Source organism: Cnephaeus nilssonii (genome assembly GCF_951640355.1).
Source record: "Cnephaeus nilssonii genome assembly, chromosome: 5".
NCBI lineage: Eukaryota > Metazoa > Chordata > Mammalia > Chiroptera > Vespertilionidae > Cnephaeus > Cnephaeus nilssonii.
In genome coordinates this window covers 32,771,528-32,788,602 of record NC_137076.1, presented here as the reverse complement: position 1 = coordinate 32,788,602, position 17,075 = coordinate 32,771,528, and the positions used below count along the sequence as shown (strand labels likewise).

Genomic DNA, 17,075 nt, shown 5'->3' with positions numbered 1-17,075 from the left:
TCATTTCTATGTAATTGCAGAACATTTTCATCTCCCCAAAAGAAACCTGCACCATTTGCAATCACTCCCTTTTCTCCCTTTTCCCCAAACCTGGCAATCACTAATCTGCTTTCTGTCCCCATAGATTTATTATTCTGGATATTTCACATACATGCATCATAGAATATGTAGTTTTTTGGGTCTGGTGTCTTTCACTTTGCATAATTTTTTCAAGGTTCATTCATGCTGTAGCATGTGTCAGCAACTCATCCTTTTATATGACTGCACAGTAGTCCATCTTATGGGTGTGCCATGTTTTGTCGATCCAGCCCTCAGCTGATTGGCATTTGGGTACTTGCACCCCTTGGCTAGCATAAATAGCACCGGAATTCTTCTTTTGGCCTCGCTTTTTCAGTATGTTTATCCTCATTTTATTTTATTTTTTAAATATATTTTTATTGATTTCAGAAAAGAAAGGAGAGGGAGAGAGAGAGATAGAAACGTCAATGATAAGAGAGAATCGTTGATTGGCTGCCTCCTTGTACAGCCCCATTGGAGATTAAGCCTGCAATCCTGGGCATGTGCTCTGACTGGGAGCCGAACCTTGACCTCCTGGTTCAAGGTCGACACTCAACCACTGAGGTACACTGCCTGGGCTGTTTATCCTCATTTTACACATGCAACACTGAGAACAGAAAAATGGGGACTTTGGTGTCATCTTGTGGCCTCCTCTGTCCAGCAAGTCCAGGCTTATCTTAGGGCAGAATAGCTGGTTGACCCTGAGAACGTGAAAGGTGCTGGTCCTCAAACCACAGAGACCTCAAGAGCCCTCCCCTCCTGGGAGGCCTGGTCGCTCACCTTTCACATCTGTGTGGAGTGGGAGGAGCAAAGGCGCATCTGTATCAAGGATGCGTGTCCCTAAGACCCTCTCTTGGGCTTGCTCAGGTTTGGTGGTGAGAGGGAGCTGCGTGGAATCCAGCGGGAGCTCTGCCATGTCAGCAACCTGAGGCCCTGCTGGGGAAGCAGCCGAGGTTCAACCCACTGCAAAGCCCTGGCCTGCCCTCCTCCTGATGTCCAGGGGCGGCCAGGCCTCTCCTCTGAAGCCATGGGCCCCTCCCATCCTGCACTCCCACCCATGGCCAAGCTTGGCCTGTGGTGGCTCCTTCTGACCCCAGCAGGTGAGTGAGCGTCATCACGAGGACATCGTGTCACACCTGCGAGCTCACATGCTGTGGAGGAAAGTCCTGCGGGTGGGCTCGTGGCAAATCTGCAGGGGACGTTGAGCAGCTCGGTCCACAGTGAGGGGCAGGGCGCGCACAGGTCAGACACTGGCAGCGGCGGCACCCGGAACCTCCCCGGCTCCGGTGTCCCTCATCTGCAAGTGCCAGTCGTGCTGTGAACCTCCCGGGTGGATTGTAAGGGTCCCATGCGATGAGAGGTTGTGACTGGCACCTGGAATACAGTCACGCTCAATGCATGGCGACTGCTGCTATGGATGTGCTTCTCTGGATTTTAGCCTCCACCCGCTCAGGCAGCAGAACCCTACGAGGTGAAGCTGTTCGCAGAACAGACACGGGGAGTCCCATCAGACAATTTAGGGACACTTTCCCCTAGCTCCTCAGTTCTGAGCTGCATCTCGTCTCTAGGTCTGACTTCTTCCTCACTCTCTGCCTTGACACCCCTCCTCAACACTATTTCCATGCCTTTGTAGAGAATAGTCAAAGAGCAACGGACATTTCTTGAGTTCCAACCATGTGCTGGTTGTTAAGTTCGCATATACATTATCCTATTTAATCCTCAATAGTGTTGTGAGATAGGTTCTGGAGAGCGTCCCCACTTTACAGATGAGGAAACTGAGGCTGAGTGAGGTTGAGTGGTTCTGATTTGATGGGAGAGGGAGTTGGGTACCCACCACCATGGGCTCCTGGAGACCCCACTCTTCCTTCCTGTCCCACAGTGTCGGCGCCGCGAGCCCCCCACACCCAAGCCGAGGATCGCCTCTTCAAACACCTCTTTAGGGCTTACAACCGCTGGGCACGGCCAGTGCCCCACACCTCGGACGTGGTCATCGTGCGTTTCGGGCTGTCCATAGCCCAGCTCATCGATGTGGTATGCCTGTCCCACCGCCCTTTGAGCCCTAGGGACCAGCCCCCAGATCACAGGCCCCCTTCCTGGGGTCCTCCCTCCCTCCTCAGCTCCAACACCTGTCCCTATGCACCCCCAGCCCACCTCAATCAGAGCCTCCCTTCCTCCCAGCCCTGGGGCCCCTCCTGGGAGGACACTGAGTTAGCAGTGGGTTTTCTAGATGCTTTGCTCGTCCACTGGACACAAGCCCAGGGGACCCAAGTGGCCTGTGTGATCCTGAAGAATCTGAGTAAGGGCTACAGTGTCGGGAGGGGTGTTGGCCGGGCTGGGCTTGCTGTATCATGGAAGACGGCCTTCTGGAAAGGGAGGGGCTTGAGTCAGCCCGCCCCAGGTCCCCCTGTCTTCTGAGGCTGGTTCTGCCGCTCTAACTTCTCTTCTCCCCTTTCCCGCTGCCTCCCGGCCAGGATGAGAAGAACCAAATGATGACCACCAACGTCTGGCTAAAGCAGGTGAGGGCCCCTCCCGGTGAAGGCAGGAGCAGGGGCAGTGCTTTTCCTCTGACGGGCCAGCTTCCTCTCCTCCCTGGATCCCTCCCCAGGTTCACGCATTTGTGTAAATGTTACACGACTATTCCTAGAGGGGAAACGGCATCATGCATGGGTCTTTTTCAACATGGTGCCATTTTAGTGCAAATGCACAAAAGCAAAACAGCCCACGGACCAGGAGGCAGGGTTCAAGCCCCAGTGCTGCCAACAAAGTTGACTTTATAGATAGTAGTGATTATTATTTTAATTACTAGAGGCCTGGTGCATGAAATTCATGCATTGGAGGGGGGGGGGGTCCCCTCAGCCCAGCCTGCACCCTCTCCAATCCGGGACCCCTCAGGGGATATCCAACTGCTGTTTTAGGCCCAATCCTAAACCAGCAGTTGGACATCCCTCTCACAATCCGGGACTGCTGGCTCCTAACTGCTCCCCTGCCTGCCTGCCTGACCACCCCTAACTGCTCCCCACTGCCAGCCTGATCACCCCTAACTTCCCCCTCTGCTGGCCTGGTCACCCCCAACTTCCCTCCCTGCTGGCCTGGTTGCCCCCAACTGCCAGCCCTGGTGGCCTGGTCGCCCCACGCAGCCTGCTGTTCAGTCATTTGGTCATCCTTAACTAACCCCCCTGCCGGCCTGGCCACCCCACGCAGCCTACTGTTTGGTCATCTGTCTGGTTGTTTCAATCGTGGCGGCCCCTGGCTTTTTATATATTAGGATTATAAGCTCCCATGAGGCAAAGGACAAGCTTGTGTGTCAATGCCAGTCATTCTCTGTTGGGAGTGGTTGTTCCTTTTAGGTCCAGAAGGGACACGGGAAACCCTCCCAGAAATAGGACCCTACAACCTGGGAGTTTTCTCATTGCTGGATATTCATTTATTGAGCATCTACCAGGGGCCAGGTGTTAGCAATGCAGATGTTGTCCTAGGCTTCATGGACCATACAGGGGCATTAAATCAATAAACACGCACATCCGCATGTAATTACCATTTGTGACAGTGCCATAGAGGAAACTTCAGAGAGTGAATAATACTAACCTGGTTTGGGGGAGAAAACAGATTCACTTGGACCGGCTGGGGTAAGCCCTGCTGGGACACCTAGGGGCGCTCTGGCGCACAGTTTGAAAGTCACCAGTTGACTCCCCCTTTTTAGCTGTATATTCTGGCAGGTTTTTACCGCTCTGCTCCTCAGTTTCCTTATCTGTGAAATGGAGAAATACTTCCACCTTTTGGCATTCCCTGTCCGGGTGCAAAAAACTGTAAGTTGTAATGTATTAAAAAAAATGTTACTGCAAATGAGTGAGGTCCTCCCCACCCGCTCCGCTAAGTCGTCCCGCTAGGGAGTAGCAGAATGAAGACGCCTAGAAGCGGGCCTAGGGTGACTTAGGGACCAAGTGTGCCCCGGGACTCTGAACATGAGAGCTGGGGCAAAGCGAGAGATTGGCCATGTTCGACCAGACTCCTGATGCCCAGCCCCGAGCCCTTCCTGCTCCGTGGGGCTGGGTGACGAGCTCTGGTGCTCCTGAATGCGGCTGCTGGGGCGTCCGGGGCTGCCCCGTGTTTGCCCGGAGACCTCCTCCCCGCCGGCACCAGGCGCCCTGACTCCCCTCCCCACGCACAGGAGTGGAGCGACCACAAGCTGCGCTGGAACCCGGCCGAGTTCGGCAACATCACATCCCTCCGAGTCCCTTCGGAGATGATCTGGATCCCGGACATTGTCCTCTACAACAAGTAGGAAGCCGCTGGGGTCTTGGGAGGTCCCCTGGGAGGAGTTTCTGGGTTGGACTTGGGAAGCGCGCCCCCTTGTGTCTCACCTGTATGTCCTTCTCAGAAGTCCTGTTTTGCTACCTCCTACTCCGACCTTTTCTCTTGATGCCTTTATTTCTTTCGTATTGTTCTCTTACCCAGTTACCTCTTTCAAAGTTTCCAGCGTTTTCTTTAAAAATATATTTTTTATTTATTTCAGAGAGGAAGGGAGAGAGAGATAGAAATATCAATGATGAGAGAGAATAATTGATCAGCTGTCTCCCGCATGCCCCACACTATCAATGTCCCATTGACCCGAATGTATGAGCACCTATTATGTATCAGTGCTTGGTGCTGTGCGAGTGGGATACAGATTTTCCAACGCTGTTATTTGAAAAGCGTGGTTGGTGCGGGCTGTGAAAACAATGCCTAAGGCTGGACTTTTGCAGGATGGCGGTGTTGCTAGAACAGGTAAGCAGCGGCTGGGGTACCGCCCTCGAAGGCAGCAAGCTCACTTGGCATGGGTATTTTCGAAAATCATATCACTTAGAGTTGCCTTGTATTCAAGACCAAAAAGGGCCAGACTTTGAGCATAATGACTAGAAGCCAATACAAGGGAGGATGGTCTCTAGAGAGCCCGGCCACAGAGGAGAGGAAGGACAAATGGCGTTTGGTCGCAGGTAGTTCTTCATTTGGAAGGCTAGGGTTTGAAATTAAAAGGTATTTGGCATTGTGTTCATCTGAAATGGGATGCTGTCTAAAGTGGGGCTCTCAGGAAATCCTGGAGATAGGAACAGACATGAAAAAAAATGGTCCTGTGGTCAGATAATTATGGATAACACCGCACGCCGTTGACCCTCCCAGTCCTTCGGGAAGTGTCAGTACACGAAGTAGCATCTCAATGTTAGAAGTTGTGCAGCCAGGAAACCAATTCAGCCCGGCATTTCCTGATTCATTGGAGCCAAATTTGGAAACGCCGTTTTTTAAAACAATAAGACAAAGGGAAAAGATACACTTTTGGCGTTTTGGTGCCTCCGGCTGGGTCAGAGGGCAACCACGAGGGTTCCCTCTCAGTGGAGCCATTTCTGTGAACAGTCAGCGTGGGCTGCTGGGAGTCCACACCGCAGGTGCCCAGGGCCTGCTGCTGCCCCCAGAATCACGGACACCTCACCCCATATCTCTGTGCCCTGAAGCCGGTACCCAAGACCCATCGACTTTCAGCTCCCTGTGCTTCTGGCACAGGTCAGACGCAAAGTCCTCAGCATCACAGGTGCCCGGGGGTTTGAGGATTGCCAATCAGGCTTTGGCCAGTGTTACTGGAATATAACAGGTGAATCTTACAATAGGACAAAAGTGCAAACCAAATTCTTATATTTGAAGAAGGATCTCCTCCACCCAAACACCCCATTCCAGGGTTACAGGAAGATCAAAGAAATCGCACTTTCCTTCCTCAAAACAGGGGGCATGTGGCCATCTAGTGGTGATTATGTGTGATGACACAATGCCTTTAAAATTTTTTTTTAAACTTTTGCCTGATCTGTGATACTCTTTCGAAGTTTCCAGCGCTTTCTTTAAAAATATATTTTTTATTCATTTCGGAGAGGAAGGGAGAGAGAGATAGAAATATCAGTGATGAGAGAGAATAATTGATCAGCTGTCTCCTGCATGCCCCACACTATTGGCTCAAGCCTGCAACCCCAGTATGTGCCCTGACAGGGAATCGAACTGTGACCTCCTGGTTGATAGGCAACATTCAGCCACTGAGCCATGCCACTGGCTGGGCCAGCGTTTTCTTTAAAAGGTTCCGGTTTTCTAATCTCTAGCTTGGAATGACTCCATGGGAAAGAAGTCTCTTACTTCCTGCATGTTCTGATTCTCCTGCCTTTAGGATTGACCTTGAGAATTATTAAAGATTAAAGGTCCAGTGCACGAAATTCATGCATTGGTAGGGTCCCTAGCAGCTGCTGGCTGCCGGCAGGGTACTCCCTCCCTTCCCCCGGCCGCCCGCCCCCCCCCCCCCCCCATTCAACTCCTGGTCCAGGGGACAATTTGCATACTACGCTTTTATTATATAGGACTAGGGAGTAGAACACTGCGCCACCTCCTAGAGGGAATCAGGGGTTCAGGCACCCAGTTCCAGTGTGCCCAGAGCCCCTGTGGGCCCTTAGATGCCTAGCTCCATGACGCAGCAGGCCCTGCCCCTTTAATCCAGGCGCACCCTGTGAATTTTGTGCTTCGCCTCCTTGTTCTGGAGGATGCTCTGCTGGGACCTTCTCCACCTCATCTCCCCACCAAGTCCTATCATCAGTCAAGGCCTCACTCAAGTGGCAACTTTCATGGTGACCCTGCTCGCTCCAGCCAGAAGTGCTCGCTCCAGCCAGAAGCGAGTTTCCCACACAGTTCTTGAGGAGCGCTCAGACAGCCCTCAGCGCTGCTGTCAGACTGCTTCCCTTGGGTGGTGGGTGTTTGGGGCTGTGTCCCATTTCCTCCTGTTTCCTTCAGGGCAGGCTGAGTCTCCACTGTGTCCCCCACAGCTTCCATGTAGGCCCAGTGGATGAGGCTGGCTCAGAAATGTGCGGTAAATGGATGGCATCAAGGAATTACCTTCATTTACTAGCAAAGATGTTGGGTCTCTTCTCAGCAAGGTACTAAGGATCCCATTTGGACAAGACACCAGTGGAGGGCCTTACCATTTGCTGGGGGGAGAATGCACTCATCAATCATCACTTTAAACTAGTGAGTGAACACAAACAGAAAAACCAAGCTACACTACCCCATAAACATATAATATATATATGATCTATAGGGCAATAAAAAATATATAATATTATATATTATATATATATATAATATATAATATATATATACACATACATGTGTATATTAGAGGCCCGATGCACAAAATTCGTGCAAGAGTGGGCCCTCGCAGCCCCTCGCAGCCTCGGCCGGCTCTCGCAGCTCCGCTTCATCTGGACGGTCATTCTGCTGTTCGGTCTAATTAGCATATTAGCTCTTTATTATATAGGATATAACATCAGAATGTTAATAGTGGCTGTTTTTGACATTCTTGGAATATTTTTATATTCTTCAATATTTCTACTTTGTAATGTAAAAAACAAAATGGTGCTTGAAAAGAACCCCAGTCGCTATTAATGGCAGTGTGCTTGGGGAGTCTCACACACTGGCTTAAAACCCAGTAACTTGGCCAAGTCTGGCTTTGTGGTCGGGGTCCCCCTGCTGCAGCCTGGTTTGGGCAGGTGGGGTGTGCCAGGCCCTCCAACTCCTCTCTTCTCCTCAGTGCAGATGGGGCGTTTGTGGTGAACCACATGACCAAGGCCCACCTCTTCTCCACGGGCACCGTGCACTGGGTGCCCCCGGCCATCTACAAGAGCTCCTGCAGCATCGACGTCACCTTCTTCCCCTTCGACCAGCAGAACTGCAAGATGAAGTTCGGCTCCTGGTCGTATGACAAGGCCAAGATCGACCTGCAGCCGATGGAGCAGACGGTGGACCTGAAGGACTACTGGGAGAGTGGCGAGTGGGCCATCGTCAACGCCACGGGCACCTACAACACCAAGAAGTACGACTGCTGCGCCGAGATCTACCCCGACGTCACCTACTACTTTGTCATCCGGCGCCTGCCCCTCTTCTACACCATCAACCTCATCATCCCCTGCCTGCTCATCTCCTTCTTGACCGTACTCGTCTTCTACCTGCCCTCCGACTGTGGGGAGAAGATCACCCTGTGCATTTCCGTGCTGCTCTCGCTCACGGTCTTCCTCCTGCTCATCACCGAGATCATCCCCTCCACCTCCCTGGTCATCCCGCTCATCGGCGAATACCTGCTCTTCACCATGATCTTCGTCACCCTGTCCATCGTCATCACGGTCTTCGTCCTCAATGTCCACCACCGCTCCCCCCGCACCCACAATATGCCCCACTGGGTGCGGGGGGCCTTTCTGAGCCGTGTGTCCCGATGGCTACTGATGAAACGGCCTCTGCCACCCTTGGAGCTCCATGGCTCCCCAGATCTGAAGCTCGACCCCTCCTATTACTGGCTGGAGACCAACGTGGATGCGCAGGAGATGGAGGAGGAGGAGGAGGAGGAGGAGGAGGAGGAGGACAGATGGGTGTCATCCTCCTCCATGGATGTCCTCTACAGCCATGGTGGTCTGCACCAAAGGGTCTCCGGTCCCAAGGCGAAGGCCCCATTGCAGAAGGGTGGGCTCCTGCTGTCACTTCGCATGCAGAAGGCACTGGAAGGTGTGCACTATATTGCTGATCACCTGCGGGCTGAGGACGCTGACTCTTCAGTGAGTTGGGGCTGGGCCCCTCCCCTGGGTGACCCTATCAGCCTAGAAGGGCATCCCCTTACCCCAGGGTGTTGGGTGGGCCAAACCAGTCTCCTTCGTGAGAGGACCCATCGCCCTCAGTCATGGCCTTGGGAGCCTGAAATAAATAGTGAGGGAGAATGTCTACTTGGCAGCTCTTAAGACATGAATTGGCAGGTGGCAGACCAGCTAAGCCTGCTTGGGAGACAGCAAGATGGAGGGAGGGGTCACAGGTGCAGAGCTTCTCACGCCACTCTGCCATTTCTCACCATTACCCTGGGGGCAGGGTGGGGGGGGGGAGAGTATCATCCGGAGACACCATACATCAGGCTGCTGCCTTCCTCCTTTGTCCTGATGTCCCCTCCTCCTCGTTTGCGGGCCCTGGGCATTTTGTGAGCTTCACTGTTCACCAGGTGGGCTCCCCTCCCTGGCCTCCGCCATGTCCGGCATCATTAGGTGAGCCGGCCACTCCCCAGGATCACAGAATTCTTCTTAACAACCCAGGGAAGGGTGAAAGGCAGGGAGGCTATTACTGGGTGGCCTTGTGGAGTCGATAAGAAACATTCATCATGATCTAATCTGGGAGCAGCTAGGAGTTCAGACCCACTCAACTGCACTGTGAGCCCCAAATCCACAAAGCTCCCCACCCCCCCCCCACCTCCCCCAACCTTCCCTGGGTACCTCCCCTCCCCTCCCCCTCTCCACCTTCTAGGGTAGGTGGGTGAGTGGGGGCCGCGGGAGCAATGTGGGCAGTGAAGTCTCCCCCATTGGTAAGTACTGGGTGGTGTGTTTAAACCACTGTAGACCCGGGGTGGTCCCAGAACCTGCTTGTCCCCTCCAGCCTCTCTCACCTGGAACTTGAGAGCCTCGGGCAAGCTCCGGCCTATGTCAAGGGCAGGACAGGGCGGGAATCACTTAGGAGAATATTGTTTGAGTCTTGAGACAACGCTACTCCACACTCGCCCCCATTTTAGCTTCTCGAGGTCTCAGTGAGGGACCCCTTGCCCCGGAGCCATTTTCACAGGGGCTGGGCCTGCGTGGAACCCGCCCCTTTCCCAGGCTGGGGCCTGTCTCTGAGTGCCCTCCCCCTGCAGGTCAAAGAAGACTGGAAGTACGTGGCCATGGTCATTGACAGGATCTTCCTCTGGCTGTTCATCATCGTCTGCATCCTGGGGACCGTGGGACTCTTTCTCCCCCCGCTCCTGGCTGGAATGATCTGATTTCACATCCCTGGCTTCCGCCCGAAGGTGGCACAGCTGACCTTTTTTGCTGCTGCCTCTAGAGTCCACCTTTGGGGTCCCCACCACGTGACTGCAGGAGCCTCTCCGTGGCGTCCCAGCCATCGAAGACTTCCTGGCCCCACTCACTTGGCGGAAGTGCCCTCTGTGCTGAGAAGCTCCTGGGCCGGAGCCGTGTTTGGATGCCGAGGAGCAGGAAAGGAGGCAGCTGCTCTGCAGAAGGTGATGCTGCGGCGCTGACAGCGTGAAGCTCGTGAGCGTCCCCTGAAGGAGCTCTACGGACACTGAGTGACAGGAGGGCCGAGCAGGGGGAGCAGATGGCGGCGGGGGGGTGGGGGGTGGGGGTGGGGGCAGGTGAAGAGGAACAGAACACACACCTCAAAGGAGGCGTCATTGGGAAGAGGGGAGAAGGCGCCGCAGGGGGCACATTGTGGGTTCTGGAATGAGCCTCAAGTGTGGGGACGGCCCGGCCGAGCTTGGTCCAGTGTGGGGAGCAGTGGCTGGCGGTTGGGAAGGTGGGTTGGGGTGTCTGAACCAGGCAGACAACGGGGTTCAGAGTCTGAGACCGCAGATCTGACAGTAGAGTGGCGAAGGCTTTCCAGAAGGGGAGGGGAGGCAGGGCAGTGGAGTGGAAATGCAGGGCGACCCTCTGCAGAGGGAGGAGGGTGCATGGTTGGATGCCGGAACTGGGCCAGCCCACCCAGCCCCGGTGAGTCCTGAGACATGCCCTCCCCTTTAGCCTTGCCCTCCACCCCATCCCCCGAAAACCGACTCAGCACCAGCTGCCCCAAGAGGTTGAGGGTCCTTGTCTACAGGGGCACCATCTGCCTTTCAACTCGAGTGGACAAACCACAGGCCATCCCGAGCCACTTTTGAGCCACATCAAGCCCACAGCCTGCTCCCTCCCTCCCTCCACGGGGCAAGCGGTGGCTGGTGGGCACTCAGGAGGGGCTGAGGGCAGTGAGGGGATTACTTCGAACCCGAGACTGCTGTGTAAATGCAGACACGCGGGACCCAGGACCCCTTCCCTGCCCAGCAGGCCCTCCCTGTCCTTCCCAAAGCCCCACGGCGTGTCTGACCGGCTCTGAACGGCCCTGAGCAGTCTGTTCTCGAACCTCGGAATCCAGCAGTCCATGGCCCTGGCTGCGGTGATCAGGCCCCACCCCTGCCCCATCTAGACCCACTTCCCCAGCAGCCAAAAGACGTGGGCACTGGGTTCTTGGGTCGGTGTGGGGACCCCAGGCAGAAAGCCAAGCAGAGCGAGCCTCCAATTTCCCTTCGGCCTTTGGGGTCCTCTCCTTCCAAAGTCCCCACTCGCCTCTCCCTGACAGACCAAGTGCAAACCCAAGATGCCTCAGCCCCAGCCTCTGCTCCTCAGTTCTCTCCCAAGACCGCCCCCCGCCCCCCCAGCAGCCCATTCTGATTTCTGACCCCTCCCTGCCTCAGTGCACACAGCCCCCGCCTCCCCTCCCTCCTGGCTCCCCCAGCCTGGATCTCCTGCTGCCGAGATGTTCCCCCACATTAGTCCGTCTCCCATCCATCTTGCATGTGAATAAAGCAATCAAACAAAACGAAAGCCGCTGTTCATTGCGCTGTGGGACCCCTTGTCAGCATCCCCAGAACCTCCCCCAGAGCCCTGGTTGTGGGCATGCCCGCTGCGAGCGTGCCATTCCACTGGCAATCCTCACGTGCCTGCGTGGGGGCTGCCCTGGGCCCCCACTGGAGAATGTCCCTTTGGTCAGGTGCAGGGGCACAGGGGCTGGGGCTCATGTCTGACCCCACTGCCTGGGGGTCACCAGGCGCCCCTCGGTTGAGCCCAGGCACCAGCCCTTGATCTCTGCCCAGCTGAGCACAATCCATTTCTTCAAGGGAGGGCTGTGGTTTGAGGTCAGTGTTTCCCCACTGACAGCAGGTCAAACAAGCAAAGCCATCAAACCACAAAGCAAATAGTACAATTTAATTCATCCACAAGTCAAACAGAAAGAACGTAAAGGGTGTCCTGCACAAACACGAGAGAGGAGGAGGGGGGAAGCCGGTGAGGAAGGGGAAAGGAAGGGAGGAATGAGAAAAGAGGAAGGAAGAAGGAGGAGGCAAAATAAGGAAGGAAGAGAAAAGTGGGCGTGAGGAAGAAAGTGGATTGCGGTCCAAGTCCTGTTTGGCCTCCACTCTCCTTCTCCTCGACACTTGGCGTGTTGGCCACACAGCGTCCTGTGCCCAGCCTCCCACTAGCTTGTTGCTGGACTGTGTCCCAGGTCCCCGCTCCAGGGGTGCATGGCTGCCAGTCCAGACCAGACTCACATTAAATAAATTCCAATATACACTGTACAAGAAAGCCAGGTCCATCCCTCACCTCACCAACCAGCCCCTCTCGGGCCCCTCTGCATCGGGGCACTTCCGTGGGCAGAAGAGGAAGAGGAATAGCTTGTTTCCCAAATGGCCTGCTATGTCCATGCATAAAGCCATCGTGGCCACTAGGGGCATCAGTGGGACCCCCAGCAGGCCCGGCAGGTAGGAGAAGGGCGTGGCCAGTGGCAGCTGTGCCCCCTCTGAGCCCTGGTAGCCACCCCCTGGCTTCTACAGCCCTGAGTCCCCTCTGTCCAGCTGCAGCCTGAGCAGCACAGTCTGGGTGTCGGGTGGGGAGAGGGGGGTCGTGCAAAGTGGCAAGGGAAGGACTCCTCTCGGCCTTCCCCCTGAGAAGATCCACATGGCCGAAGGCGGGGCAGGGCCGGGGGGCAAGGGAGGTACACGACAGGCGCGGGGCGAAGACGCAGGCGGGTGGCCCACCATCCATCACTCTGCAGGCGGGTGAGCCAGGTTGGCCAGAACCTTGGCCTGGTCCACGGCATCGAGCAGGTTCTTGGCGTCCACGGCCAGGGTGTGGGAGGCCGTGAGCATCTGCCGCTTGCACTCCTCGCTCAGGGAGGTCACGGCGTTCTGCTGGGCCAGTCGCATCTTATTGATGAGCTCTGCCAGGTCCTTGTTGAGCAGTTTCTGGGTCCCTTCAATCTGTGGGAGGAGCGCACAGGAGAGGTTGGGAGCCTAAGGCATGCAGGAGTGCACCTTGGTGTTGGCGGAAGCAGTCAGAAGTTCTCTGGGGACAGGTCAGACCCAGGCCGGGCCGAGCAAGGCCCTGTACGGGCCGGAGCCCAGTCACCAAGGACTGACATTGTAGACACCCTAGACCCCAGCCCACCCCATGCCAGCCCCGTCTGATCCAACCCCACCGGCCCTCCTCTTATCACCGTGTCTTGTGCTGGCCCAGTGTTCGAGCGGATGGTTGAGGTCAAGTGCATTTATCCATTTGTGAGCTGCCTATCATCAAATCAAGAGCTCTGGGACGGTGGATGGAGTTGTGGGGTTTTGTTTACTGACCTGTGCCCGGTGCTTAGCACAGTTCTGAACACAAGCTCAGCACTCAAGGGTGCTTCTCGGGTGAAATGAGTGATTGGGTCCTCGTGCCCAGGGCAGGGCACTCTCATGTCAGACAGCACAGCCCGGCCCCGGCTCCTCTGTGGGCTGCTGCTGCCACCCAGAGGGAGGCGGGGAACTCCCCCTCCCCCACACTGTGCTGACTTGAGCAGCACAGACTGGGGGCTCCGGTGGTCACCTGTGCAGGGGCCGTGGGCTTCCTCAGGGTCTACATCTGGTTTCCAGACAGACAAACGTCAGAGCACGGACTGAGCTTCCTATCGCTGCGGTGATGGAGTACCGCCAACCTAGGGGCTTAAAGCCTCACAGAGTATCCTCCCACAGTGCTGGAGGTCGGAAGTCTGGACCAGGTCCTACGGGGGTAAAGCCGAGGTGACGGCTGGGCCCCGCTCCTGCAGGCTCCGGGGAGACTCTGTCCCTGCCTGTCCAGCTTGGCCTGTGCATCCTTCCAGCCAAATGTGAAATCACTTCCACCTCTGCTCTGTCATCACCCCTCCTTCTCGGACTCTCACAGGAACTCTGCGTCCGCCTCCCTCCTAAACCGGCCCTGTGACTACATTGTAATCAGTGCAATCTCCCCATCTCAACATCCTTAACTTCTCACATCTGCAAAGTCCCCTTTGCCAAGGAAGGTAACAGAGTCCCGGGCTCTGGGGACTAGAACAGGGAGCGACTTGAGGAGCCGTTATTCTGCCTACACAGGCACCATCTTAGTGCAGAGCACCAAGCCTCCTAAGTTAGTTTTCAGTGATTGTTGCTCACTTAAATAAAGAAAATTAGACTCAATGGCCAACAAAAGCAACCTTAACTGCTGTTTCCATAACACACTCGCCGTCCCTCTAGCAGGGAGGAGACCAGGTCAAGGATCGCCGGAGGGGCGAAAGGGAAGGTGCATCCCCTTTGTGTGCCCTCACACTTCACGATGTCACTGCAGCTACCTGAGACCTAAACTGGGAAACCGGCCCTCGGAAGCCGGCCGGGGCCCCGGGGGCCCACTCAGCGCCCTCGTGGAACAAGCTCAGACGCGCTGTCGGGGCCCCTGCTGCAGGCTCGGCAGGCAGCAATGAGGCTCCCCAGGGGGCCTGTGAGCCTCCCGGGTGAACCACAGCTGGGGCAGGTGGAGGCGAAGGGGAGCCGGAGGCTCTGTCCGAGACAAGGATGCTCACCTCCGTCCGTGAGGACGCCGGCAAGGAAGGCAGGATACTGTCCACACTGCCGATCAGCTTCCGCAGGGTCAGGCCCACCTTCTGGGAGAGAAAGGGCAGGGCGCCGGTCACCTTCTGCTTGCTGAGGGAGCCATGTTCCCCTTGGGAGAGCACTCCTGATCGGCAGCTGCCTTCTGAGGCTCCCCACGACTAAATGGGCTTTGACCGCCTTGAGCTAAGGGGGTTCTTCCCGGGTCAAGACACCTGCGGGGCCGACCAGGGAGCTCCGCCCTCGCCCCTCCTCCCAGGGCTGGGATGAGCAGCCTCTACCACCCGGTCCCAGTTCTGCCCCTGGCGCTCACCTTCACCACCCCCACGTAGGCCTCGGGGGGCAGCTGGCTGAGCTCATTCTTGAGGTCCAGCACAGCCTGCACCAGTTCCATGACATTGCGGTACACCATGTCGTCGGTCCGATCCAGGTTGGCTGTGGGCTGGATGGACTGGGGGGGGGGGGGGGGGGGGCGGGTGTCTCGAGTCAGGGGGATGCTACCATTCTTTCCTGGGCGGGCACTCAAGGTGCCGACTCAGCCACCGGCCCAGTTTGAAAAGACTCTTCCCCAAAAGAGCAGTGCCCTGTCCTGGGGGTGCACCCTCCCTTCTGCTTCCGGGCAGTGGTTCTCACATTAGACTCGGCCGGGAGCCTTACAGAATCCTGGTGGCCAGCTTCACACCAGGCCGCTGAGCCATCACCTGGCACGGAGGCCGGGGCGGGGGGTTCAAAAGCCCCTCGGTGATTCTAATGGACAGCCACGGCTGAGAACCACGGCTCCCGAGTGAGGAAAGCCCGCGCCCAGCCCAGGCTGCTGCAGGAGCAATGTGGGTGCTGAACGCCAAGGGGGGCATGCTCCAGGGAGAAAGGGGCCCCCACCTCCTGCTCCCAGGGCAGGACCCAGGAGCTGTCCTTCAGGTTGGGGAGGAGACACGGGAGACGGGAGACTGGTCTTCCCCTGGTTTTTTCGTGGATTAGCTGTGTGGCCTGAGGCAAGGCACTTCCCCTCTCTGGGCCTCAGCTATATCAAGAGGACACTGGGCTAGATTATTTCTGGGGCCTCTGAAATCCTGGCAGTCTTAAGTCTCGGGGAGCCTTGACCGAGCCAACACGTACCTGTGCACCCAGCCTCGGCGGCTTCTGTGGGGGGCCCGTGAACTCCGCTGCAAAAGGAGGGAGAGTTCTCAGCACCCCGGCCCTTCCCTTTGCGCCTGCTGAGAGCCAAGCCATTCCCCTCCCCTCTGCCACCAGAGCATCTGGAGAAATGAAACTCTGGTTCCAGAGGATGGCCCTCCTGTAGTCAGGGACAAGCACAGTTGTCCACTTACAGAGAGAACCAGCCAAGTCGCCGCAGAGACAGAGTGACTGCGAGGGTGTGCCAGCCCCTGCGAGCCTGTGCAGCGGCCCTGGAAACAGCACACACTGTGGCCTCCACAACATGCCCCATTGTGAGAAGCAAAGACACACAGCGCCCTGCGGAGCTGCTGGGAGAGCCAGCCTGGAGTGGAAGTCACGAGGCCTGGCTGCGTGACCCGGGGCGGCTCACGTACACTCCCTGGGCCTTAATTTTCATCTGCAAATAAGGGGGTTGCTCAGAAGGGTTCTTGGAGCCAGACTGCCTGGGCTCCCCTCTGAGCCGTGCTAATCAGCAGGTGTGTGACTTTGGGTAAGTTACTTCACCTTCCTGTGCCGTGGTTTTGCGACCTTTGTAAAACGGGCGTAATAATAACTTGTCGTATCTCAGCGTTGCCGTGAGATGAAACAAGTTGACATCTGTAAGCTCCCTGGGTCTGTGTTTGGATTATATTTAGTTCTCTGTGACTGTTGCCGTCGTCATAACTGCCACTGTCATCTCACCATCATCAGCCCCACCCGTCTAGGATGATGAAGATGAGCCTGTCATGCTGCTGGCTCCTCCCCCCGCGCCCACTCCAGCAGAGGCCTTTGGGGAGACCCGAGGGCTCAGCCACCCTTGTTCTCCCTTTCATCCCTCAGGCCCAGGGAAGATGAGCATCATCGGAGAGAGGCCAGTGGGACTACCTTATTTCCCTACATGAGGAGCCTCCTACAGAGTGACTGAGGGGTAGGAAGAGAGACCCATCACCTCCTCCAAATAAATGTGAGAAGGAGATAAACTGGAAAGAAGACTAAGGACCCCGGGTCAGAGAGAGACCCACTGGGCAGGGGGGACATAGGGTGACAGATGGGATGGGAGGGTGGATATCAACTCTTGAGACCCAGCCTCTCTGACACGCTGAGTGAAAACAAGGCAGACATTTCTTAAAACTGCAAGTGCACGCTGCTGCTCTCTGCAGTGGCAACGGGCAAGGACAGCGGCTCAACACAAGGTGTCAAGTGGGAACTCCCACCAAGAGGAAGGGCGCCAATACTCACTGTAGCCGGCCTCCTTCTCTGGGGTCTGGAAGGAAGGAAAGCGAAACATCACGAACATGGCTCTGGGCACCACCCACTTCCCGCTGTGACCTGTTCCCTGCCCCCCTCAACAGTGAATTTAGAGGCTTAGAGATCATGG

At 56.2% G+C, this 17,075-nt stretch overlaps 2 protein-coding genes across 5 annotated transcripts in view; one reads left to right on the top strand and one right to left on the bottom strand.

Moving 5' to 3' along the window:
- Window positions 1-1,084: 1,084 nt before the first annotated feature.
- On the top strand, window positions 1,085-9,901 carry CHRNA2 (cholinergic receptor nicotinic alpha 2 subunit; the record flags this gene model as incomplete). 2 transcript variants are annotated; one of them, XM_079773087.1, is made up of 7 exons in its annotated part: window positions 1,085-1,157; window positions 1,937-2,088; window positions 2,529-2,573; window positions 4,226-4,335; window positions 6,309-6,329; window positions 7,622-8,663; window positions 9,776-9,901. In XM_079773087.1, the coding sequence occupies 7 exons, from the start codon at window positions 1,085-1,087 to the stop codon at window positions 9,899-9,901; spliced, it is 1,569 nt and encodes a 522-aa protein (XP_079629213.1). The 2 variants fall into 2 exon arrangements, with proteins under 2 accessions (XP_079629213.1, XP_079629214.1); XM_079773088.1 differs by lacking the exon at window positions 6,309-6,329 and having other exon boundaries at window positions 7,649-8,663.
- A 1,995-nt stretch (window positions 9,902-11,896) lies between these two features.
- The window catches only part of PTK2B (protein tyrosine kinase 2 beta), a 116,384-nt gene continuing 111,205 nt past the window's right edge, over window positions 11,897-17,075 (bottom strand). For all 3 annotated transcript variants that reach the window (XM_079772120.1, XM_079772122.1, XM_079772121.1), the window contains 5 exons: window positions 16,937-16,961; window positions 15,659-15,705; window positions 14,856-14,993; window positions 14,515-14,595; window positions 11,897-12,925 (listed from right to left, as the gene is read on the bottom strand). In XM_079772120.1, the coding sequence (XP_079628246.1) occupies window positions 12,710-12,925; window positions 14,515-14,595; window positions 14,856-14,993; window positions 15,659-15,705; window positions 16,937-16,961 (507 nt within the window). In that variant the 3' untranslated portion in view covers window positions 11,897-12,709. The remainder of the gene's footprint in view (window positions 12,926-14,514; window positions 14,596-14,855; window positions 14,994-15,658; window positions 15,706-16,936; window positions 16,962-17,075) is intronic.